This window comes from Grus americana, chromosome 13, assembly GCF_028858705.1.
Source record: "Grus americana isolate bGruAme1 chromosome 13, bGruAme1.mat, whole genome shotgun sequence".
In the NCBI taxonomy this organism is placed as follows: Eukaryota; Metazoa; Chordata; class Aves; order Gruiformes; family Gruidae; genus Grus; species Grus americana.
Window position 1 is genome coordinate 20,716,257 of NC_072864.1, and position 25,871 is coordinate 20,742,127.

Sequence of the window (25,871 nt, forward strand, 5' to 3'; positions counted from 1 at the left end):
CACGTAACTAAGCTCTCAGCCGACTATGCAGAGGAAAACAAATGTAGCTTGTTTCTGGGGCACTTCAGCCCCGAGTGAACCCAACCGGTCCTCCCCAGATCTCGGAGGACCCCAAAGGTGCTCTGAATCCCTTCGGGGTTCTGGTCTGTCCCAACGCCAGGGACCCTCCCCGAGCCTCTTGTCTCTCTCGTGCCGTCGGAGAGGGCTGGAAGTCCGGAGGCTGAAAGTCTGAGCCAACGGGGATCTGAGCCAGAAGTGAAGAACATCTCACCCCACGGCGTTCGGCAGAGCCGTTAAAGGTTGGAAGTTAGCTCGTGCTGACCTTAAGCCAGACTTTAGACCCAAGCAAACACTTAAGCTTGCTCGCCCCCGCTTCGCCGACCATGGCCCGGAGGATGAAGCCCTCGTGGCCTTGCGAGAAAGCAGCGTTATTAGAAAGTTGCCCTGGAGTTAAAAAGAATTATTAGATGAAAGCCTATAAAGCAAACAAGCGGACTTTCAACGTCACGAGTCGGTCCCGCAAAATGCTTTTAATAAAATGAAGTTTCTGATGTCCGTTAGTTCTGCTGACAGAGAACTGTTAGAAAACCGCGTCCACAAATTTGCCTGCTGCCTGCCGGAGCCCCGGCTGTTTCCATCCCCTGAATTCACTCTTGCTTTTAACCAATCCACAATACTTAGCGAAGCAGCAGCAGAATCCAGGGCGTTTTAAACCGGGGCTGGCATTAGCGACGCCATCTAACTCCTCGTGCCTTTGAACCACCGGCTTCCCTCCCACAGAATACCCGCCTGGTGCTGCGCAGCACGCGCATCTCCTCCCAAACCCTTTACGCAGGTCTTCACGCCGGGACCTGCTCCCAGCAAACACTTTGCTTGCGCTCCCGACCGGCCAGAGACGCCGAGTTTAGCGGAACTAAGCAAGTGCCGGACCGGAGCTGCGTGTGTGACGATGAGAAAGGATCTGCTCTTTCGCGTGACTGCTCTTAAGCTTTTTTTTTTTTTTTTTTTTTTTTCCCAAAAATACAAAACCCGATGGTTAATAAGGTTTGGCACAGGCATCTCTAGACATCAAAACAAGAAACTCCTCGTGGTGTGATTTTAGCCACAGTTCTAGCAGAGGGTGCTGCGATCCTAATTTCTCAAAAAGAGGGACATTTCGTATTAGCTTTTTTGTGTTTCGTTTGAGAAAACCCCACTTTGCTCCGTAACAGAGGCTGGAGCTTTTCACGTCCTTTTCTCTTAGTGATTCAGGGAAAGGAGGGCACGGTTACCAATACTGCCCTCAGTTCAGGGCCATTTTAGCTCCTCTTTTCCATCAAAAGCTGAAACTTTAATAAAAAAAAAAATCTATAAAAAGAAAAAAGCCGAGCCTTTGCACCAAGTCAAGCACATAGCGCCTTCCTGGCAGGTTTTTTCCCCTCTTTTTTTGTCGCCGTGATGTGGGATTTCTTCTGGTTTCCCCGTCGCAGCCTGTTTAACGCTCAGTTCCCTCACCCGTTTCGTCTCCGCAGACTATAAACAGCAGCTCAGAATAAAAATACAGCCGAGCTGGCAGTCGGCGAGCATCCCCTGCCTCGCAGCAGCCCAGGCCGGTAACAGTGCCCGGCCCGGCGACGGCGACGGGGCGGCCGGGTCGCAGCAGCAGCCGCCCCGTACGAGCTCCCCGTGTCCCTACGATGGGGTGCTTGCAGGCACCCCGCAGATCCAGGGTCAGGGGATTGCTTTAACCCCCTCTCTTTCCTCTCGTCTCGGCTCTCTTGTAGGCCCCAACTCTTTCACGGAGGCGGTGGCTTACATCCAGGCTCAGTACGAGAGCAAGAACAAGTCCTCCAACAAGGAGATCTACACGCACATCACCTGCGCCACCGACACCAACAACATCCAGTTCGTCTTCGACGCCGTCACGGATGTCATCATCGCCAACAACCTGCGGGGCTGCGGACTCTACTAAAGCCCTCTCCTCCCCTCCTCTCCTCGCGCCCGCCGGGAGCATCCTCTGGTCCCGCGGACAGGTCCTCTCTCTCTCTTTTTTTTTTTTTTTTTTTCCTCCTCAGAAGATGATGAGGAAGAAATACATAAATCCCACCTCCCGCCCTAGAAAACTTTGCAGCGAGTTCTGCTTTCCCCAGCCCTGGGGGTTTTTTTTGGTTTTTTTTTTTTGTTGGTTATTTTTGGTTCATTCCCTTGCTGCCTCGTTCTGCTCCTCCGTTCCAATTCACAGTGCTGTAGAGGGAGCTAACGCATTTCCCACAAAGTGCATTTCAACTGCCAAAAGACAAAAATACTTCGGTTTTAAAAAAAAAAAAGAAAAAAAAAAAATCAAAGCCTTAAAATACTGGTCAGCAACACTGTAGTTTGGAACCAAAACCTTTTTTTTTTTTTTTTTCTCTTGAAATTAAGGGATATTTTTAATTCTCCTAGTTATTTATCTTTTTTTAAAACAACACTATTCCTTTGGGAAGTGCTAGATACAACATGATCACTTTGAGGGTACCTTACGGCTCCGGTTCCTACCCCGAAGCCGGAGGGGTCGGTGTTGAACGCAGCCGCCGCAGCTTGAATTTGTATATTTTTCCTTTTTTCCAGACAGCTATTTGAACAAGTAAAACAGCCATATCGAGTTCCGCTGGTGTCCGAGACGGACACAGTAACAAAACCTACTAAGCCTTGTCTAAAAACATTCGTTACCGGTAACAGTTTTACCTCAAGTTGTTCAAAATTAACGTTAAGATACGTCTAGTGGTTTCAGTAACCCGTTTTTTAGGCTTTGCTGGATGCCACGGAGCTGCCGGGTGGCAGCTGGGCTCGGACCCCGAGGACGCCCGTCCTGATGGGGACCCCGCGCACGGGGGGCATCCCGCCGAGGATGCCGGCCTGGGTACCCAGCGATTTTTCCCAAAGCATCTCCCAGCCGAAGCGATTTCAGCGCAACCGACGCTCCGGCAAACACACGGCTTCTCTTTCCAAAACCTCAGCCCCGAAACGCTGGGGTGCACCAAAAATATTTCGCTCCGGCTCCTTGTAGGTGGAGTTGGACCTGAGATGCGGAGAGGCGCTTTGGGAAACCTCGCCGTGCCTGGGTGACGGCAAGGTGCGCGGGAGCCTCGCGGCTCTTTATCGCACCTCGGGCATCCGAACGCCCTTGAGAAGTCCGACCTCGCGCTCGGAGCCTCCTTGGCCGAGCAGAAGCAGGTAGCTTGCCCGTGCCGTCTCCTGCCTGGGTGTCCGAGAGAGACAGCTCCAGGTTTGGCGTCTCCTGTCAGGGCATCTCTTTACCAGTACCTGCAGCGAGAGGGACGGTTTGTACTGGCCGCGTAGCGGCAAGGGAGGGCTGAGGGAGCTGGTTAGAGACAAGTGATGGAGTAGGAAGGAGAAGTGCGAGGAAGAGAGGGAAGGGAGGGAGGAAGGGCGGGGCGGGAGGTGCGGAAAGGGCAAGGGTAGCGCCCAGCACAGCAAAACGTGGGGGCACGGAGGGTCCACCCCAAAAGCTTGTGCGGTGTCCGGGTGAGCCAGCCACCTCCGAGGTCGCGCTCGGGACCTACCTGCACCTGGGGGCAGGTGGGCAGTGCTGGTCCCTGCCCCTTCTCCGCCTCTCTTAAAAATCCATGGTCCTGGAAAATGTCTTTGCGGGCCAGCCAGAAGTTCAGCTGTCCTCTCGCGGGAGCGCGAGCTAGGGGTGTCTTTCAGGTCTCCGGAGGTCTGAGTTTTCTCCAGTGCCATGCCCGAGAGGGACAAGATCTCTTTTCTCACTGTGCCCACCTTAGGGTGGGGTGAGCGCAGCCCAAAGCCCGAAGGCCGGGGGAGCCGTGGCGTGCGGGGGGCAGGAGCAGGTACGGTGGCACGGGACGGAGCGGACCGGCAAGGGAGGAGTGGGAGAGAAGGTGCAGGAGGGAGATGAGGCAGGTTGAGGCAGCGGGGAGGACGGGAAGAGAAGGGCACCTGGGAGCTGGAGGAGAGTCCCCATCGGAGGTTGCGCTCTGCCGGGACGGTGCCGGTGGGACGTCCGTGGCAAAACCCCAGCCGGGGATGTGCGCAGGAGGGGGCAAACAGGGGAATGAGGTGGCCGTCGCCCACGTCAGCAGCTCACAGCCCAGCGCGGCTCGCAGCCGGGTCGGTAACCCCCGGGTTAATTTAGCATTAAATGATAAAACTGTATTTAGCGTTGTACGGCGAGGACCCGGGGCTGCTCTGCTGGTCACTAGCAGCAGTAACGCCGGGTCTCTGCCTCCCCTGCTCTGGCACAAGTGAGTACCCGCCTTTCTCCTCACCATCTCAGCCTTAAAATACCTCGGGCGGCGTCAGCTCCCAGCGAGCCGTCCTGCTCCTCACACCGCCTCCCGCCCGCACGGCCTCTTTTCCCAGCTCCCAGCCCCGACTGATGCCGGCACGCTCCGCGGTACAACCATAAACCAAAGGAACCCTGAGCACGAGGCCCGCGCGTGTCCTATTTGCTTTAGCTTAGGATTTTCGGAGTCGATGGGAAGGTTTTCCAAAGAGAGGATTCCCGATGGGAAGCACCCGCCCGGTTCTCCGGGTGCTGGGAAGGGACGAGCCGATGGCGGCGGGACGGTGCTTCTGCGGCGGGGGCTGAGCTGGAGGGTTGCAGAGGGACAGGGATGCTCCCGCAGCTCGTCCCGGGGGGGTGGCCGAGCCCCACCAGTAACACCGAGCACCCAAACGCGCGCTCGGCGTCCAAACGAGGGCTGAGAAGCTGAATGTGAGTTACGTTCGGTACGTAAAGTGTACGTAGCTGCTGGACCCAGGGCACAGGGCCAGGCCGGGTCGTAGATGAAGCTCTGAGGGAAGAGTTTGATCAGCAGCGCTAGAATTTAGGAGATTTTCTGTTCCCGCCCCTTGCTGCGGATGACATTTTATCCGAGCGAATAAGCAGCAGAAGCTGTGCCCAGTGACGGCAGAGACTTCAGGAGCTCCCAGCATAAAGCGCACAGGACTATTTTGCTAAAGACAATTTAAATTGACCCCAAACGCTGCCGAATGCAGCCACCGGTGCCGTGAGTCAGGTAACCCGTGCCCGGCAGTGGGGTCCAAACCCCCTCCTGCCCTGACCCCTCCGCAGCTCCGGCTGGTTCCCCGGCACGTTGGTGATAACCGACCGCCGGTGCTCCGCAGGGAGAAAAGGCAGAAAAAGAGGAGGCAATGTTGACGCACAGAGCCTTTTCTTTCATTTTCTTTGGCATATTGCGTGCCTAAAGCTTCGTTTCAGCTGCCGCTGCTGCTGACGTTCCCTCCCTCACCCCCGTGTCGTGAGGATTCGCTGACAAAGGCTGGAAGCGGCGTTCGGAAAATGAAACGCTTCCAGTGTTAAACACTACTATTTCTCCCGCTTGATGGCCGCGTATAGATTTCTGGCTCCAGAACGCCTGCCAAAGCATTACTCACCGCTGGCTTTCTGCATCCTCCCAGGCTTTTTCTGACAGATGTGCCTTCTGCAGGCAATCTCTTACCCCCTGCTTTTTCCAAACGCCGGCGGTTGCCTAGAAAGAAGACCTTGAAATGCATCGCCTGCTTTCAAAAGCCCTCTTCTTAATAGCCCCTTGCGCTTTGCAATTGCAACGCTCCGACTCCGGACCCTCGGAGCCCCTGAGTTGTGTTTAATTGGCAGCCTCCGCGTAGCAGGGATGGTGTAACCGGTACAGCTGCATCAGAAATCACACCAGGGCACGGGGCGGGGGGACACGTATTTTAAAAGCACAGAATTGAAACAGCTACGTATACACCCTGCTGCCCTTCAAAGCTAATGTGAGAATTTGAAAAAGATGGATTTTGTGGGACGCAGGAGTTTTTAAATGGCTCGGGTCGCTAGTCCCGCAGCAGCGTCCGAGGGGCTTCGCGTCGAAAGCAGCGTTAGCAACTCGCGGTGAGCTTCAGACAGCAGCAAAAAGAAAGAAATTTGCTCCATCGGCAATGAGAGGGTCGGGGGTGTGGGGCCGTGAGAGAAAAAAAAAAAAAAAAATGCAAATAGCTCAATTTCAGTGAAATAGGGCAACCTGCAGAAGGAAAGCCTTGAAACGAGCCTGCAGAGCGGGCTCCGGGGCTGAGCCGCAGAGCAGCGAGTTGCACGTGCTCCCGGGGAGGACGCGGTGGCAGGGCTCCTCAGGAGAGCGAGCGAGCGACCAACGTGCGCCAGGAAAGCACGCGTTAAAATACAGCCACCCGCTTCGAAGGCCAGGTTTTTTCTTTTAGCAAACGGAGCTCCCGCTCCCGGTTTCGGAGGCGGCCGGAGGAGCCCAGGGCAGCGGGACCTCTCGGCGAGGCCGTCTGGCCCCTCCGTCTGCTGCCCCTGCCCTCCCGCGGGGTCTAGCGAGGGGTCAGTCGCCTTCCCACCGCCGCCCCCCCAGAAATACTTCCAACTAAATCTCTCTCAGGAGTTTGGTGTGAGAACGAGCTTCTTGCCTTCAGCCAGCTTTCCTGGGCCGGCCCGGCCCTCCGCGGAGGGGAGAGCATCCTCGGGAGGGGGCTGCCGTGCCTCCTCGGTAGATGAGATTTTTGTTTTGCGGGACGCTGAAAGTATTAATGAGAGCAGTCTATACTGTGACGTACGTTAAAATGTATCTGGTGGGTTTAATCTGCTGCGGCGCGAGCCCAGCGCTTGCGGGCAAGGGAACAGACTTTGTTCTCGGGCCAGGAACGCAATCCCCAGGAGGTCAGGAGGGGACGCGGATGGCGTCCTTTTGCCAGAACATCCCGGTGTGCCCAGTCGCCGCCGCGTGGAGCGTCAGGCAGCCCCTCGCCGCGCAGCTCGACGAGGCGCGGGGTGCAGCCGGGGGTGGCAGACGTCCCCCACGGGCGATCGTGCAGCGGGTGCTGTAAGAAGGACCGACCCTGCGCTGTTAGCCCGAGCCTTTTGTGGCCAAAAAACCCCCTCCTGGAGCCAGGGAGGGCTGGCTGAGTTCCTGGGAGCAAGGCTGACCGTTCGTCAAGTCGATTAGAGAAGCTTAGTACTAGTGTGTTTGTGTCTTTGTCCTGGGCCAGGTTTGTCTTCAGGCTTACGACCAAAACCAAACTCCACAACCATTTCCAAGGAGACTAAAACCCTCGTTGACCGTCTGACGCCAGAAGCGTCGAGGTCAGCAGAGACGGTGCTGCTGAGCATCGTCCTGACCGCCCAAACCCGCCACACGCCTGCACCCCCGACGCGCACGCGAGCGAGCGGAGACGTGGTCCGGGTGGCCCAGAGGAGCGGACCGCGGTCTCGCCTCTCCCTCCCCGGAGGAAAGAGCGGACAGAAACGCTCTGCCAAAGCGCCCCGAGACTCGAGCGTACGTTATCATTTCTGAGCTCCTGCAGCGACACGAGACAATTGTCGCTGACAGATATAGGTGCCTGACCTATATAAGACGTCACGCTGAGAACGTGGCTATGGAAAGGGACTTCTCACAGGACCGCTCCTGTCCGAGCCAGCAGCCCGCGAGGTCGTTAGTCGTGCTGCAAGGGCTAGCTAGCCAACACGAGCGGCTACTGCCCTGAAACGCTGAGGTGTTCGGAGGAGGAGAGGACCGAAGCAGGCAGAGGGAGAGGGGAGGGAGCTGGATGGGAGACAGGGCAAAACCATCTCCGCCTCCCGGAGGAGGCAGCTTGGTTCTCCGCGGGCTCAGGGATGGGGAGGAGACAGCCGGGGAGGAGGCGGAGGGCCAGGAGCCGGCCCGACGCTCGCTGCCCTGGCCCCTCTCCCACCCGGTGCCTTGGAAGTTAATGCTGAGACCAAATCCTGCCCGTCCCGTAGCGTGGGCGAGCGGCTCCGGGTGTCACCCCCCGCTGCAGGCGGGGAGAGGAGATGGTAGCGGGTCGCAACGCGATTTCCAGCACTGCCCCAGTCTCACCAGCTTTCCCGGCGCTGGAGCAACCCGGTGACGCCGGGCGAGCAAATAGCGTTGTGTAAAGACCAGCCGTTGCCCCGTTAAGTAGCCCAGTCCCTAATCTAACACCCCCAGCCCTCTTCCCCCCCCCACCCCTTTCCCTCCTTCAGCTCTACAAGGGAACGGTGACCATCACCCTGCCTCTGGGCTCTCCGCCACGTTGCTTCCCGAAGGATCACCGGAGGCCACCACGATTTTCCTTTTGCTGGTTTCCCGCTGAATCGTTTCTCCTGCATGTTTGATGGCCCAAACTGTATTAACTGTAATTTTGTACGAAGAGTGACTGTCCGTTGGTTTAATAGAGCGTTAGTTATTGTAATAATTTATTGGCTGTCGGTAATGTATTTATTAGTTACAAAATGTTAATAAAGTGCCAGCTCTTTTCTAGTGTGAGAGGGTTTTTATTGTGTCTCCCTTGAGCGTGTCCGGCTTCTCAAGCCCGCCATTTACCCTACACCTGCTCCGTGCACGCGCGCGTACGACGCAGCGTCAGTCGTCCGCCACAGCCTCGTTCTCCTGGAAATACGGCATTTGAAAAGGATATAATCAAAAGGTATTTCATTTCACGTAAGTATTTGGTGGGATTTTTTCCCCCCCCTTTTGTTTTTAAGTAGAACAACTTTACCACGGTTTCTATTTGCTCCTTGGCTTCTCGAAATGACTCTTGCCCTCCCGCAGCCCCTCACCCCTGCGCGTCCATGTCACACCATCCACGCTTTTCCTCCGGCGCTGCCAGACCCGCCTCTGGCATCCGTCTATCCACATCCAGCCGCCGTTTCGGCGCCGGCGATGCCCGGGGCAGAGCATCCCTGCTGCCCCATTGCTTCCTCCGACGCTTCGGCTGCAAACCTCTGGCGAGTAGCAAGCCTCGCATCTCTTTTTCCGCCGTCCCTTGGCACGAGCGCGGAGGCGAAAGGGCCGTTCCTGGTTCCATTCGGTGCTTCCTCCTCCCTGCGGTAACGCCGTACTTGCAGCGTCTTCCTCTCCCTTTGAAATAACACTCCCGCCGGCTTGTTCTCTTATGTTTAAGCCAAAAGATCTTCCGTTATTCGGGGCGTGAAATAGAAGAAACCAAGAGAAAAATTTCCGTATGCCTCAGCAAAGGAAAATTAACCGCTATTCCTATTGACTTCACCAATTTCCAGTGACGGAACGGCAGCCGGACGCATCCTCGCACGCGTATCCCCATACGTCCCATCCCGCAGATCAGACAGAATTACAGGCCAGCCCTGAGAAAAACTAAAGGCTCAGAGGGAAAGGATTTTTCTTTGTACGTATTTTATACGTACAATATTTGCATCGGGCATTTTTAAAAAATTCCCTCGGGGATGCCATCCTGCCCGGATCTTCCGCACGGGTGTCCAGCGGTCAGCAGGGTTATTTTTCCTGGCACTGGGGATTTTCATTTCCCCAGGCACATGCTTTATTTCAGCTGCTCCTCCACCAACACCATCACTCCTTTATTTAAATGTAACACCTAAATGGGACAACACAAGGGATGAACAAGGGGGAAAAAAAGAAGCCAACCAGATATTTTCCATGAAAATCTCAAGACCTGGCGTTTTTGCAACGGCCACAAGTCGAGAGCAGCCGCATCCTTTTGTGGCAGTTTCTGTTTTCCCCATGAATAAGGCTTTTTTTTTTTTTTTTTTTTTAAAAAAAGATAAGAATCAAATGAGGTCCCAAAGCTTTGGAAAGCAACTGCTTGGCATCCCTAGCTACTCTTTGTCAAGGAACCGACAGCGCAATCTCAAAGCCTTTCAAGATGAAATCAGACATCTGCTAAATTTTGCATGCAAAGCTACAGCTGAAGTGTAGCTAATAAAATGACTCACTAATAAAACATTCATGGAAAACTCCAAAACCTGTAATTGGGTCATCATTTCATTAGCAAAAACGTGCGTTCTCACGAATCTTCGGTAAGTCCAAAGCCCCCCCAGCTCCTCGCTGCGCCTCCGAAACCCAGGGGCTCGGGGGAGGGGGGGGTGTTTGCTGCAGGGGGGTTTCCCACGGGCTGCTGGGCACCCGTGCTGCCCCGGAGCACGTCGCTGCTGCAATCGGCTTCACGCACGGCTTTTCCGAAAAGATCCGGGCGTCCCCGTGCGAGCAGCAGGCAGCCGAGCCCGGACTCGGGGTGAGGGGCTCGGCCCCAAGAGGGGGGTGCAAAAAGGGGCACGGGGGGGTGGGGGCAGCAGCTTCAGGCTTTGTTAAGCCCCGGGTTTGCACCAGAAGCTTTGCAAGTCCAAGGTGGGTACACGCAACGAAAAGGCACGCGGATCACCTAAAATGTCTCCCAGAGCTGTCAGCGGAGCGGCAGGGACCGGCTGGCTGTTTGCTCCAAGGGCAAGTTAACGATGGAGAAAGTTTCCGAGAGGTCCCAGAGCCGCGTCCGTCCTGTCCGGCGGCACCGTCGCGCTAACGGCGAGCGCGTGCGCCTGCCCGCACGGACACCCCACAGCCGTGCGAGTGACCCATGGAAATACTCGGCCTGACGGTGCCCTGCACGGCCAACGGGCACAGGACAACCTCTCCTCCTCCTCCTCCTCTTCCTCCTCCTGTCCGCTCTCCGCTCCTTTCTGGTAACAACCTCTGTAGCACAGGGAAAAACGGCTTTACGTGGCTTTTGTCCGTGTGTGAAAGGACAATTCATTTTTTTTAAATTAACAGCTTTTAGAGATTTGCCTCTATTTCTGCTCCTACTAAAACCCTCCCACGCCCAAAGCCCCCCTGGAGCAGCCGCCAGCCCGGATCGCTTCCCTCCACGCCGGGATTTCTCAGCAGCGTCCCAGCCGCCGCTCTGGTGTTTTCAACCACGGGCTGAAGGTTTTTCCGGAGACAGAAGGGCCCAGCTGGGACAGGACCTGGCACCGGGATAACCACAACGGCACCGCTCGGCACAAGGGCCCTTCCAGACAGGTCCGCGGGACCGGACTCCCCCAGCCCCGTCCCCACGCCCGGCACATCCCGGCTGCTGGCTGGTGCTGTCCGTCCATCCTTTATTCGGGCTCTGCAAGTGCTGCTCTGGGGGTGCCCAGCCCCCCGAGAGACACAGGGCCCCTTTTCCACGCTCCTCTGGTTAGGTGGGTGATGAACAAATGACTTTTTTTTTTCCTGCTCTTCCTTGAAGCTCCAGGTGTCAGCCCTGCGAGAGCAGCCCCCCAGGGACACGGTGCAGGACGGGCTGCAGCCTCCACGCCTGCCTTGTCCTCCAGCCCGAGAGGAGAGCGATACCCCCTTTCTTCCACCTGTGTAACCACTCATTTATCACTGTCTTATTTCAGAGGGTTTTTTTGCTCTCTAACCCTTTCAATTCAGAAAAAGTGTTCTCCTCTCCTCTAACTCTCTCTTTCTCTTTGCCTTTCTCTCTCCCCTCTCCTCCCTCCGTGCTCCCCGTTGCAGAACCGCATGCACGAATCTCTCATGCTCTTCGACTCCATCTGTAACAACAAATTCTTCATCGATACCTCCATCATTCTCTTCCTCAACAAGAAAGACCTATTTGCCGAGAAGATCAAGAAATCGCCTCTGACCATCTGCTTCCCTGAATACACAGGTACGTGCCGGGGCTGACGCGGCACAGCCCGGCGTGATGCCCATCACCGCGCCGTCAGGGCTGGGCGAGGGGGGCTGCATCTCACCCCAAAGGTGGGCAGAGGGGACAGGGCACATTTATGGAGGGGGGGAAGCATCGCCCACCTTCGAGAGCCGCGGCGCAGCTCCGGCATCCCGCTCGCGGGGTGGGGTTGCATCCTGCGCGCGGGGAATTCTTGCGGCAAAGGTGCACGACCAGGTGATGGGACAGAGAGGTGGCCGAGATGAGTTGGGACAAATGGAGAGGAGAGGAGCTGTAACGAGCCTGGCCGCAGGGAGCTGTGGAAAGGAAAAGCCTCGATGGAAAGAAGCCTCGGTGGGAGCCGGCTGCCCACCGCTTGAGCTCTCCGCTTCGCCGATGGTTCCTGGACACGCGGTCCCGCGAGCTGCATCTCCCGTTCGCGCCCTCCAGAAGGGCCTTGGCGCGGGGTACAGCTGGGGAAGCAGAGAGCCCCCTTCACAGCAGAAATCCGTGAAACCACAGGAGAATCGTTCATCTTTAAGTAAAACCAACGTGGCTTGGGGAAAAGAATGAAAACCAAGAAAATGGGGTAAGAATAGATATCCCTTCTGAATTCCCTAAGGGAAAGAAAAAAACCAGTTCAGATTCAGAAGCTCCAGCACCCCCTACAAATACTTCAACATCTCTCAACTATTTCACCCACCCTGGACGCCGGGACAAGGGGGTGCCCCAGCAAGACGGCACCCACCCGCTCCCCTACGGCACAAGCGCACCCGCATTTCCACTGGAGGTTTTTAGGTGTCTCCGTCACGAAAGCAGCAGTACATTGTTTTTTTCCCAGCCAGCCGGTGGGACATCTCAAACTATTCCTCACGGAGCCGGACGGCACATCCCGGCTACCCCAGGGACGGGGACACCCCCGTGGCACCGGGCCACCTCCCCCCTCCTTCGGCCAGGAGGGGAACCGGCGAGCTGGAAAAGGAAGATAAATCCCCAGATAATACAGCTCTTCCAAAGGCGATTTCGGGGCCGTAATTCAGGCCCGGTGGCTCCCCGCGAGGGGCCCGGCCCCGCCACTCTCGCTGCCGCAGGCTTTCGGCTCCAGCAGCCGGCCCCCTCCAGCCCGCCTGGCGGAAGCGACGCTGCCCCGGTGCAGCCAGCAAGGGGACGGTGCTGCATCCCGGGGGGGGGGTCCTGCCCCATGGCCGCCCCTCGCCCACCCCAGAGCCCAGGGTGGGACCCCCCCACACCCAGCCCGACCCACACCCAGCCCGACGGCACGCGGAGGGGCTCAGCCAGCACCCATGGGTGGCATCGGAGTGGCCACTAACCCTCCCCCTAACTGCCTGGGGGGGCCACCAGGCCCCCCCGGCCTTCCTCCCCCGTCCCCCGGGACTCACCGGTGCTGGCGGGGGGAGCATCCCCCGGGCACATCCCGGCGGGGCGGAGCTGGGGGCTGCGGCCCTTCCCGGGGGGGGGAAAAGGGGACGGGGGGGCGGGGGGCAAAGCAGCAACACCTGGGGGGGGAGGAGGCCCCAGTAGAGCCCAGGTGCTCTGCGATTTGGGGGAAAAGAGGGGGAAAATGGGGCGGAGTGGGGTGGAAAAAGGAAAGGAAAGAAGGAAGGGAAAGAAAGGAAAGAAAGGAGGAAAGAAAGAAAGAAAGAAAGACCCTGCTGAGGAGCGAATTGGGGGGGAAATGGAAAATAAATAGGTTTTTCTTGGGGTTTTTTTGAGAAATCAAGCAGTTTGCAAGCAGCGAGGGGCCGGGCATATGGCGGGGGGGTGGCCCTGACGCCCCCTGCTCTGTGTCCCCCCCCCCCCACCTCTGCCCGCAGGTCCCAACACCTACGAGGACGCGGCCGCCTACATCCAAGCACAATTCGAGAGCAAAAACCGCTCCCCCAACAAGGAGATTTACTGCCACATGACGTGCGCCACAGACACGAACAACATCCAGGTGGTATTTGACGCCGTCACCGACATCATCATTGCCAACAACCTGCGGGGCTGCGGCTTGTACTGACCCCCCCGACGCAAAGCGACTTCTTTGGGGGCCGTCCCGGCGCCAGGAGAGAAAAGAAACAAACCACCAACAGCAAACAAACAACAAAAAAGTAAAAAATTTCGAACCCAACCCAACCACACGCAGACACACACACACACACACACACGCGGATACACACACACACGCGCGCGCGCGGAAAGAAAAAAAAAAAAGGCGAAAGAAAACGGGAAATAAAAAAAACAACTTTGAGTGAGAGAAAAAAAAAATCGTAATCATAATCATGCAAGTTGGTAAATAAAAAGGCATAAGGAAAAATTATATATATACATATATATATATAAAATAAATCCACACCCACCTTCCTCGGTTGGCTGAAGGAGCTGCGGGCAGACCCCATCCCCCCGCAGGCTCCAGCCCTCCCTCGCACCCTCCCCGGGGCCGGGGGGGCTCTGCCCGGCCCCGCCACCCCGGCAGCTCCCGGGCATCCCCCCTGCAGGGCGCTGGTACCCGCGGGGGGGGCAGAGGGGCATCTCCCCGGGTCGCCCCACGGGGAAAGCGGGGCCGGGTCCTGCCCGTGCCCCCGCCGCGGCCGTGCCGGTGCTCTTGGGGGGGGCTTCACCCCCGTTGGGTTATTTGACCGTGGGGTTTTCTTTTTGAATTATTATTATAATTCATTATTGTGGGGTTTTTTTAATTTTATTATTATTATTATTATTATTACGATTAATTATTTTTATTTCTAGCGTGGGGAAGGCTGAGCTGCCCCCACCTCACCCCGGCCCCGCCGCCGCCCCTAGACCGGGTGAGCCGCTGCCTCGAGAAAACAAAAAAAATACCTTTTTTTTAAAAAAAAAAAATGGGGAAAAACGGAAATCTGCCCCCTGGCCATGTGCCGTAGCCAAAAAGGGAAACAACAACCACCAGAAGATCTTTTCCCATTTCCCATCCCGGCTGGGGGGCTGCGGTGGGAGCATCCTCCTGCCGCTCCCTCTCCGGGCTTTGGGCTTTTTTTTTTTTTCGGGTTAGATTTTTATGAACTCCCAGCTCGCTGTAGGCCAAAGCCCTCACTAACCGGGAGCCGGCGGGATTTTTTTTTATTTTATTTTTTTCCTCCCATGTTTTCGCTCCCTCCTGGTTTAGGAATTCCCTGTTCCGAGTTGCCGCTCGCTCTCCAGGTTCATATCCAAAAGCACAGCTCGGCCGCATCGGACAGGCTCCCTCCCGGCACCCCCTCCTGCAGGGCCGATCGGGGGGCATCGGGGAGGGTTATACACAGCTATATATTTTATTTCATCTTTTTTGTTTGTTTGTTTAGGGTAATTAATTTTTTTTGGTTTTTATTCATTTTTAACCCTTTCCAGTGAATGCTTTTTTGTGCTGCTTTTTTCTCTTCCCCCCCACCACCACCCCCACCGCCTTCCCTCCCTCCCAGTCCTCTCCCTTTTAGTGAATGGTGTTTTTTCTCTCTCATGTGGGGATGTTTGTGCTGCAAAACACAAAAATACAAAAAAAAGGAAAAAAAAAGAAAAAAAACTTAAAAAAACAAACTTAAAAAAAAGGCAAGAATGAAAATAATTAAAAAATTTTAAAAAACACACACAAAACCACAAAAAATAATTAAAAAAAAAAATCGAATGTGGTGTTTACATTGAAGCCACCGTTTTCATGACCAATCCTTCATCATTTCTACTTTGATTAGTAACCAGACGTCTTCACGGTTTCACTTTTACGAGTTACCTTTGCTGAAGAAGAGCAGTCACACCTGTTTAAAAGAAAATGAATAAATAAAGAGGAAACTTAAAAAAAAAATAATAAAAAATATTATATATATATATATAAAGCGCCAGGTCTTTCTAAGCCTTTCTATTACCAATCAGTGAGGTTTCTGTGATATATTACACACTGCCAATCTCTTTCTCTGACTAATGGAAAAATTCATGTGTAGCTCAATAAAGAGAATGTTTGTCTGTACCCCGGGCTCCCCCCTCCCGCGCCTCCGCCTGCTTCTTTCCCCCCGCGCCTGCCTGCCTCCTTCCTAAGGGAGGAAGGGGAAAAAAAAAAATCAAAATACTAAAAATCACATTATTGTGAGGGTAGCATGGGCAGGAGGGGTTGAGCTAAGAATTGGGTGTAAATCTGGGGAAAGTGGTGCGTGGAAACCCTTCCAGATGGCTCAGGTGGCTTCAGAGCATCGCTGGGAGTTCAGATTTCCCCCCCAAAAAAAATTCCCCAAGCGAGAAAATATTTTTATTTCTTTTGGGAATGCAAAGATGGTCATCAGGGGGACTCCTTTGGGTTGTGGCAAAGTCGGAAACCCCACAACGTGCGAGTTTTTCCCCGTGAGATGGAGAGGAAGGTTCTCCAAGAAAGCCGAGATCTTCTCCCTGCTCCAGGTTTGGTTTGGTTTTGGGTGGATTTTTTTTTTTTACAGTTTGGGTTTTTCTCGCCGTTGGGTTTTTTTTTCACCTTCTCTTTCACCCCGTGTCCCCCTGCTCCTGCGCACGCCGGCGTCGGGCACTGTGACCATCGCGGGTGGGACGCTCCAGAGCCGGTTGCTCCTTGGCGCAGCTCCGGCACAGCCCGGGACCAGGCTGGTCTCTCAGCACCGCCGTCCCCGTCCCCTCCCAAGCCGCAGGAACATTTCCAAACCCCGTGGGACCGCGCGGCCCATCGGCAACCCCGGTGACGGAGCCGCAGGGAAGGTGACCCAAACAGCCAGGACCCCCCACCTCGGCTTTACGCCGGGCCACCCATCAAACGTCACCGGCACAGGAGGGCTGGTTAGAAAAGCTGCTCCTTCACCAACTTCACGCCGGCAACCCCCAACGGAGCTTTTTTCGAGGTTCCTGCTGCTCACGGCGATGCAGACGTAGCTCATGTTGGCACTGGGGAAGTCAATCAGGCTTCTCCTCGGATGACCTCCCTTTCCAGGGGAGCGGAGCCAGCCAAGGGGCCACCACGGATCCGTGCGCTCCTCTGCACAAACCGGCCTTTCACGGCCGAAGTAGGTCATCCTGCAGCCGTGCCGCAGGCAAGGATGCCATCCAGAGGCTGGCCAGGGCCCGCTCCCCAGGGAGCGAAGGGAAGAGCTGCCGGGAAAAGGTCTGGAACCCAACGAGAGGAGGAGAGAACTCCGGAAAAAACAGCCCAAGAGTCTCTAATAAAAGATCCCCACTGCTCCCCGGTTTGGTTCCAGGAGCTGCCCCCCACCCAGCAAGGCGAGCAGCCCCGTTACCCACCTCTGTCACAGCCCGAGGGACTGCAGGATCCCGGGCAAGAGGGGTGTACGCAGGACAGGCGCACAGCACCTCCTCCTTCCCCACCCATCTGCTGCTGGGCGAGGGACTTGGTTCCACAGCTGGGACCCTCAGCATGCAGAGAGAGGGTTGGTGGCCAAGAAGAGCAAATATTAGACATCAGGGATTGATTTTTTTAAAAATATTTTTTTATTTAGCAGTGAAATTTGGGGTGGCCAAGATGCCACAGAGCTCACAGAGCACCAGAAGCAGGCGGAGGTGGGTCGTGCCCCACGGCTGCCCACCTAATCCCCAGGGAACCAGGGGCTCTTCACCTTCTGCGTTGGGGAGGGGAGGAAACCTCTTCGGGGCACAGCTCCCCCTCCCCAGGGAGGTGGGCAGGCAGGGAGAGGGCATGCCGGGGTGATGGAGATCTTGCAAGCCCAAAGCAAGGTCAAGCCCAAAGCAAGGTCAAAACCTGTCCTGGCTGCAGGCATCCCCTCTGCTGGAGATGAAGCTGGGGACATTTTGCATCATCGTGCACAAAATGCATCATGCCGTACAAACCCCCCCAAACTGCAGCAGGGAGGAGGAACTCAAGGAAACCCAGACCCCCTGAGAATGATTTCCGTGCGGTTTTCCCCTCTCCCAGTGGGACATCGACCACGGCTTGAGTGAAGACCCAAACTCCGTACTGTCAACACGTAGCACAGCTCTCCTCCCGCCCCTCCTCTGCCAGGCAGTTCAAAACCCCACTTTATTTTTACAGTCCCTCGAGAGCCTGTTTCTCTTCCCTTTCCACAGTCACTGTGGCAATTACAGCTCCGCAACCCGAGGCTTGGGAAAATGTTCCTAAACCCGGTGCTAGGTGCTTTCTTATCGCGATAGAAAGGGGGAAGCGAAGGGGACCCAAAGCGCAGGCCCTACATCAACAAAGCGAACGCACGCCAGGAACATGAAAAAAATCACGCTACAGAAATGTCCAATTTCCAACACTGACCAAGATTTTATTTTTGGGGGTTTTTTGTTGGTTTTTTTAACAATAGAAACAAAGCAGCTGTGCTCTGAGCAAAACCAAAGATCTCAAAAAAAATTCTTTGAAGTTTACTAATAGCATTGCAAGGTAAGGCTTCCCAAAGAGTTTTATTGAAATAAATTATGTTCACCTAAACATTGATGCAACTCCTCTCATTAAATTCACCCTCAAACGTCCTAAAAACCAACAGTAAAAAAAAAAAAGTTACCAACAATTCTAGATAATACTGGGCTCCTTCTAAAGGACAGAGATACTAGAACTCGCTCTTCAAAAGTTTAAAAATTAAGTCACTGCCATGTAAAATTCATCTATGCAAGCTAGCGTCGGCGGCTCCAAGTGGATCTCGCGTCAAAAGTTCTTTAGAAAAATGAGAGGTTAGCAGGTGGGGCCGCAGCCAGCCTCAGGTCCAGCTGCCCCAAGTCCTCCAGTCTGTCTGAATAAACTCAGGGTGAAGTTGTGGGGTTAAAAAAACAAAACAAAAAAAAAAAAGAAAAAGCAAGATAGCGGCATTATCTCCACGAAGTCCAATCCGTGTTGCTCTGGAGTCCAAAACAGGCAGGTTTTTGTGTTTTTTTTTTTTTTCCTATCGTGCTCCCTCGGCTTACAGTAACACTGAATCACAGGGGCTATAACTTCGCCTTACACCCCTTCTTCTTCGCTTGATTCCCCTCAGTCTCTCACTTGTTTCTGGCCATAAAAGGCAAAGGAAAATAACGCAGCGCCGGGAGCGAACAGAGCCAGGCGTCTGCCAGCGCAGAAAAGCCCGGCAACAGTAAACACACTATTTTATGCTGGAATTGATGCGAATCAGCGCTTGGCTGCACAATTCATGAATTCGGCTTTATTTTCTGCGTTATGTAGCTAGAAAACTTCCATCCGGTGTGAGAACTGACTTTCCAGCGATGCTACCTCGCCCTTCAAGCCGGCCTACGTAACACTCTTCGCTGTCAACACGAACAGGAACTGAAGAGCGGGCGCCTGCTCATCTAACACAGGGTTTGCTGCAAATTTCTAAGCTTTCTTCCCACTTGGAATAACTCTCCCTGATTTCGAGCTGAACATGCCGGTGCCCTCCACGACCTGCACCCACAGCTGCGAATTCGGGAACACGATTTCCCCAGGCTCTGCTGTGCGGTCAAGCCCAATATCTCAAGCTAGCTGCAGAAATCACGCCCGTGGTTTAGAAATTGCCTTTCTGTTTGTGAAGGGAATCAACATCACATAGAAAATATTACAAAAAAAAAAAAAAAAAGGTTAATTTGTCAACTGTCCAAACATTATTAGACCACATGCTTTATACAGCAAAGAGGCAGCCAGCTCACTCAGCAGCACAGCTAGCTGAACTCTGAAGAGACACTTTCCTGCTGGTATAGAAAGCGCAGGGGTTTTTTTTTGTATTTAATTTATTTATTCAACATTGCTCACGAGGAGGAGGAAGGAGAGGCAACGAGCGCTAAGAGTTCTGCTGCATCTGAAGTCTCCGTTCGGCGGCGGCAGCGAGCGTCCTGCGACGCAGGGTGACGGGATCGGCGGACGCTCCCTCAGGTGGAGGAGAGGGCTTCTCCGTGGTCAACTCCTCATCGGAGGTTTTGTTTAAATAACGCCTGCAAGAGGGAGAAGGAAAAGGTGGGTGAGCAGAGCCCAGCTCATTTTGGCTCTGGAAAATACATCACTGGTACAGCCATGAAGTAAGGGAGGGTGCAAGGCACGCTGAAAGCAGGAAAAAACCTTGATAAAAGTGCACACGAGCTACATATTAAAAAAAAAAAAGCCTGTATAACCGTTGACTTGGCAGAGTTGGCAGAAGCTCTTAGTGTTTGTGCGAGATCCTTGTGCCCGTGGGAGGGAGCCAGTTCTAAAGGTCAGGGCTCTGCTCTTAACTCATAGCAATTCACCGAGACTGCAGGTGAGTCGCTGAATCTCCCGGTTCCCGGTACTCCACCGCTTGTAAGCCGCTGGCAGTGCCTACCACAAGCACTCACTCGCTGATGACAGTGAGTAAACCTTGGACAGAAGGGGCACTACGGCTGCGAAGTGTAAGGTGAAGCAAAACTACAAGGAAGCAGCTGCCGGAGTTAACATCCCAACGAATTTTTTGTACTTAGCGACAAAAAAGAGTGGTTTGCAATTCCACAGCTCCTCAGTGCAGGAAGGGAATTGGTAAACCAGAAAATAAAAAATACTTGGTCTCCCTAAATTACATTTTTCAAACATAAAGGAAAAATTATTCTAGGAGCAAGCCTATTTATAGACAAACTTGTAAAAGGTGTCATTGCCCCAGTTATTCATATGAAGGCATTTCACTGGGGGGGGGACAAAAAAAAGCGTGTAGGTAGCCCGATAACATCAAAGGACTCATAACAACGTAGGTTTTGTAGATCCTTTCAGCAGTCTCCCTGCGATACAAAGGAAGGGACAACGTCTGTCACAAATGTGAAAAAGTTTTCTCTACCCTACTAAAGCACTTTTCCTCCTCTTTTTAATCAGCAACTGGACGCTAGTGAAGCTCACCAAGAACTTTATGCATGTGAGAAAAGTTAAAATCTACCTCTAGCATCTATTACTAGTCGGGCTAAAAAGAAACAGCTGAAGTTGGGCACGCTCTCTTTAGCGGTGTTGACTTGCTGGTCATGAACTCCTCTGGTGTGATTTAGGAAGCGGTCACCTGCCAACTCTGTGCTGCCTCACGCTTGAGACATTCGCTCTGAATTTGGGAAGAACGGTGCGGGGCAGCGACTTCAGGTCTAACAGCACAGGCACCTACGCCAGGAGACAAGCTAAAGATTACTAGAGGACTCTTATGGGCTCAGACTAAAGCCCACTGAAGGGGGAGAAACCACCCTCTGATTTCAAAGAGCTTTGGATCAACCACTTTTAGGAAGCTGTGTACATGTTGGGGCACGTGGGGCTACTTCAGAATTGGGTTTACATCTTCAACAGCATCCTGCGCCTGCTGCAGCAGATGCATTCATTCCTCTCACTGCTTTTTGCATCAACCCAGGCTCTCAGTGGTCATAATCCATTTGAAACCCATACTGGGGGACTGTAACCAAGCGGCCAGGCTGGAGTTTTAGGAAGGAACGTACTTTCGAGCTTGCTGCAACAAGTCCTCCTTCCGCTGAACCAACATACGCTGCCTTTCATCAGCTGACTTTGAAAAGCGACTTCCCCTGGCCTCAAAATCTTCTGCTTCACTAGGCTCCGCTTCCATTTCGCTGAATTCCACCATTTCTTCCAGTCTTGAGTTGAGTTCAAGTGGCACTCTCTCAGTCTAAGAGAAAAGGAAAAAAGTTGTAAGCCTTTGCAAATTTTTCTAACAAGGTTTCTCTGCACAGAACTGTCATTTTCGGAGGCATCGGAAGAAACTAGACTCTCGCCTGCTCTACCCAATGCCCTAGGGCTCCTTTGAAAACCCCAGCCAAAGTACAGAACAAAGCTATTTCAAAACGCGTTCAAAGAGCCTGTATTCTATTACGCTGTATCTTTTATGCCATGTTTGAAAGTAATCTCAAAGACAAACACTAATTACTCATAATTAATGCTCTATTAAAACGGGGCACTTGAAATAGATTCTGCAGCTGACTTGACAAGCAATGCAACAGTAAAGAGTTTAAAAAGCTGAAATCCACGTACTAAGGAAAGAGTAGCAAACGTATTTGCAAAGAGGATGCGTGCTTGAGCAGGGAATTTATGAGGCTTCGGTTCACTGGGTTTTGCAGCACCCAAATTATCGTGTATTCGGGCTGCCGGAGCAAGGCTGGCAATTGTCCCAAGCCCGGCACGTCAATAAAAGAAGCTGGCAGCCCCGCACGTAGGACCTCTTCACCCTTGACGGCTGGCCGACAGCACTAATGTGAAAATTGAGCTGATGAATGACAATGCTGGTGAGCTAGCATAGGTGAAACAGCATATCCTGATCACATCCTGTCATATACGATCAGATCAGCTCTGCAATGGGAAAGCAAGATGTTACTAAGCGTGGCAGCGTCAAGAAACAAATCACCTCAATGAAGGGCTTAAGGCTTTAGCCATCATTTGGTATCCCAAAGGATTACTCGAACAAGTAGGATGCATCAGAGAGGTATTAGCTGAGTTGGCTCCTAACACCGAGTTTTGGGCCGTTGGCATACCCACACAGGAGCCTTGACAGCCGGTTTCTCGTGGGCACCGTGAGGAACTGCTGCCCAAGCCCCAACAGCCCGGACCCAGCAGCATCACAGCGTGTGACGCCTGGGTTTCAAAACAAGTCGAGTCATTCCAAAGCCCCAGAGACATACCAGTAATGCCATCTCCCTGACGCAACGCCTTCAAGAGAGCAAAAGCCAAGACAAATGTCACTTCCCATCAAGTAGGTGAAGCAAGGGGGAATGCCAGGGCCCAAGCCAGAGCAGCACGGACACCGCAACCTCAAACACAAGTACGTCTTCAGCCTATTTCAGCAAAACCCACAAATTCCAGTGTGCCGGGGAAGGGCTCCCCGTATCACACACGCTAATGCACTGGAATAACTGGGGTACTGTTGTTGGACTGCCCCAAGGCAATGCCACATCCGAGAGGAGGGAGCGAGAGCTCCACATAACGATCCCACGGATTTTACCCAGGGCCAGGACAACCTCGACAGACCCAGAAGAACAGGCTTGGAGCGACCCAACTGCTGCTCCCAACTACCACGCAGATGGGCACGGAACAGGGAAGCTCTGCGGGGTAAAGCAGTGCGGAGGGCACTCGTGGTGGCTGATGTTCAGACAAGATCACTTTTTTTTTTTCCCCCACTGGGCCATTTGTATCAGAAGATGCGAGCTAGCTCACCTAAGATTTTTTGGTAACATTACAAAGATGCAAGAAATCAATACCCGGAGCCCATTCCTATATCTGAGCACGAGAGTGATTACTGAGGAGATTTTAGAGACAAAACCATCAAAACTAATTGCATTAAAGGTTATGACAAGCCTCAGTATGAGAGCAGATCTCAGACGCAGAAATCTCTGCACTGCACAAACTACTCCTCCTTCAGGCTCCATGAAAAAAATAATTTGTTCCACAAAAGCCACGGGATGCCTCAGAAGTGTCTCTAGAGTCACCAAGCAATGACAAACTGGATTCTCGAGGGGGTGGAGGGGCAAGAGCTGCACCAGGCAAGCTTCGGCTGTAGAACAACAGCTTACTAGTTAGGTCTGAGCAGTTCTACCCTATCTCCACCCAGGATTACAGAAACAGATAAACAAACACACACAAAATCGTAAAGGATAACCTTCAAATCCATTTTAGCACATGAAAAGACCAGCTTGCAGAAAGTAGCTATAGCTGCTCAGGGATCTGTTCTTAGAGGGAGTAACAGCAGAGTCAGAAGAGGGGAGGGAGGGCGCATACGACGGGGATGGAGCGGGAGCGTGCAGAGCATTATGCACGCTGCTGGAAGCATTAGCATTTCAGTGCACAACTGCAGAGAAGTATGTGCACAGCATCTCGCTAAGCGTGCAAGCCAGGACTGTAAGCAGCAGCCAATGTTTAGAGCATTATCTCACAAACCTTTAACAAGATTTATACCATGGTGGTGCTCAGAGGTGTCTGAACTACCTTTCCGTTATGTCAGCACTGACATCCCAAAATCATAATCTACGGCTGGGGGGGGGGGGGAGGAGACGACGACACATGACACCCAAACCCAAAACAAACAGTCATTATCTCTATCCTAAGATCTTTGAATTCTAGGTAGAATTAAGTCATAATATGATGTATGGCACAGAGGAAAACCAACGCTGCTCAGGAAGAGGGTGCTTTTATTTGAGCGTGTTACGTCCCCGTGTTATTTCCAACGAGCAGAACTCCAATGGGCCTGCCCCTTGCTGTTGGAGATCAACAAAGACTCTCAGTGGGTATGTTGATTTAAAAAAAAAGACAACAAGAGACGGAAAGCTTGTAAAACTTACTCTAAGGCTGCAGCACAAAGCAACTAGAGTTGCCATGGTCTCTCTCAGGGACTACGTCATAAAGTGTGAAGTTACACCTATCCACTATTTGAAAATTCAAGTCTCACCCAGAGGAGATGATGGCTTCTTACGTCCCTTCCCACTTGCATTTAAAAAGCTTCTTAAAAAAAAAAAAAAAAAAATCAAGCGCAACCTGCTGAAGGAGCTTGTTTGCTGCTAGACCTTTCCACACAGACAAGAGTTCGCCTGACTACAGCAACACATTCTTCTGGCAAGAAGAAAGAGAACATCTACAGTATGTCAGGTGCTCAGTTAAAAACCAAAATCTAAATCAGAGAGACACAAAATGATGGGAGTTTCCTAGAAGAAGGATGCCCCTAGGCTCCCAAGTCTTCACAACAGAAATACTATCAATAGCAAGGAGATAAGCAAGCTTGACTCCTAGGTAGATCTCTGTGGCTACGTCACGAGGGTGATCAGCCTGTTTGAAGCCAGCCTAAGGTAACACTAAACACACAAAGCATTTACAAGGCAGGAGAACAGCAGCAACTGGAGCTTCCACGACGCTACCCAGCAGCAAGTTTCTCTCGGCGCATGGCAGTCTCTGTCTCCCACTTCAGCCTTTGCCTACGAATCCCATCTGGCACAGCAAACATCCACCCAGGAAAAGGAAAACCCGCGCGGAAGGTCACCAGTTTGTTCCACGCGCGCAGCCACCAGCAGCCTCGCGCAGCTGCAGGAAATTCACAACTGTTCACATGTATCTCCAGGCTATCGCTGTGCTATTCTACAAAACAAAAATACATTCTCCATCCAAACGGCCATTCGCTCCAACCGAAACATATCATTTCAGCAAAGTGCTTAGCTGTAATTCAAAAGAAGATGTCACTATTAGAGCGCATGCGCTCAACGATATGACATATGAACACCACTCCCAGGTTTTTCGAGTTCTGTAGAAGGAAGGACAGAGACACAGGATTTGAAGCCAGTACCAAGCTAAGGAAAACTAGTTAGATCACATTTGTGGGAAGAGGGGTTTGACTCATAAAAAACAGGAAAAACACCATCACCAAAACCTTCAAGTTAACCCAAGAAATTACTGAAGAGGTGCTAGACCCCGATCAAGATTTTCACTCCTGCAGTTCTGCTCTTATCAAACACCTGCCTCAACTGCAGTGTCAAACCAAATGACAGGTTTTTTCTGTCTCGCTAACGAGGGAAGTGCCACAGTTCAGTTCCACGTGAGTAACATGTTGGCTGTTTAGGTTATTAAAGGCTGCAGAGGCAGAAAGTCACACACCTCACAAATTCACTCTCTTTATAAGCCAGGGGAAAGGGAGGTTTACAAAAATGAAAACCTCACAACTTTGCTACTACAGTCCGGGAAAACAAAAGCGGAACGAGACCTTATCCTACTCATAGGCTGTTTTTTTTCTTCCTGACACATTTTAGCTAGCACATGCCACTTTTTATAAAGGCCTTAGTGAAGAACAGCAAACCCCATTATTGTGCTTTACACGTAAAAGGGCTGTTATCTCTTGGTCCTCTTTGTATCCACTCCATTCACAGTAAAGTTCCCCATGTCTCCCAGTGCTTCCTCCAGAACACAAAAGAATTCTTATACCCAGCAGAGAAACACTACTCATTTTAAGGGAAGTGTCTGGAGACGTACAGAATGGGAATGGGAAGAGGAAGGGGAAGAGCAAAGCATCCGTATTCCAGAGACGGGCATGGGCCTGACCAGACATGAACAGAGACGCGATCATCTTCGGTTCTTTGTGTCACTTGAGAGCACTTTCCTTCGAGGAGGAAAAAGAAAAGCGTGCGGATAGTTCTCCACAGAAGCACCACGCTGAAATCTGCCTTCGGTTGCCTGACAGTGTTAGTTCTGGTGTGAAATGCAAGGAAGGGCTGCCACCAACCTGACCTCGTACAAACCAAACGCACTTATCCGCCCATGCAGCTGCTAATTGTGCTTTTTGCCCCCTTTTATGCCAAATTACCTGTGTGACAGTTTCTGTATCCTCCTGATCAGTACTGTGCCGTTCCACAGAACTGTTCAATGCAGGTCTAATGCCATCTGCACGCTGAAATGCAAACATCGTGGGTTTAATACAGTGTGTGAAATGGCAAAACAAAACAGACTTCTTTGAACACATTCCAACTCTGCCCTCTGCAACGTCACGTGTTGTGTTCAATTTAGAAACAGATAAGTTAGCAATAAACAGAATGCA

At 52.8% G+C, this 25,871-nt stretch overlaps 3 protein-coding genes across 6 annotated transcripts in view; 1 reads left to right on the forward strand and 2 right to left on the reverse strand.

Annotated features, from left to right (window-relative positions):
• GNAO1 (G protein subunit alpha o1) overlaps positions 1-15,406 on the forward strand; it is a 139,478-nt gene extending 124,072 nt beyond the window's left edge. The window contains exons 7-8 of one of the 2 annotated variants that reach the window (XM_054840299.1): positions 11,277-11,430; positions 13,266-15,406. In XM_054840299.1, the coding sequence (XP_054696274.1) occupies positions 11,277-11,430; positions 13,266-13,453 (342 nt within the window). In that variant the 3' untranslated portion in view covers positions 13,454-15,406. Of the gene's footprint in view, positions 1-1,763; positions 5,911-11,276; positions 11,431-13,265 lie in introns of those variants that run through there. The other variant, XM_054840301.1, reaches the window with a different exon arrangement.
• The window catches only part of CBFB (core-binding factor subunit beta), a 244,321-nt gene extending 228,857 nt beyond the window's left edge, over positions 1-15,464 (reverse strand). Inside the window, exon 1 of the mRNA XM_054840302.1 lies at positions 15,461-15,464. The gene's annotated coding sequence lies outside the window, so the exon portion shown is untranslated. The remainder of the gene's footprint in view (positions 1-15,460) is intronic.
• A 2,188-nt stretch (positions 15,465-17,652) lies between these two features.
• Positions 17,653-25,871, reverse strand: part of AMFR (autocrine motility factor receptor) — a 29,650-nt gene continuing 21,431 nt past the window's right edge. For all 3 annotated transcript variants that reach the window (XM_054840653.1, XM_054840652.1, XM_054840654.1), the window contains 3 exons: positions 25,641-25,724; positions 20,794-20,978; positions 17,653-19,311 (listed from right to left, as the gene is read on the reverse strand). In XM_054840653.1, coding sequence (XP_054696628.1) covers positions 19,161-19,311; positions 20,794-20,978; positions 25,641-25,724 — 420 coding nt within the window. In that variant the 3' untranslated portion in view covers positions 17,653-19,160. The remainder of the gene's footprint in view (positions 19,312-20,793; positions 20,979-25,640; positions 25,725-25,871) is intronic.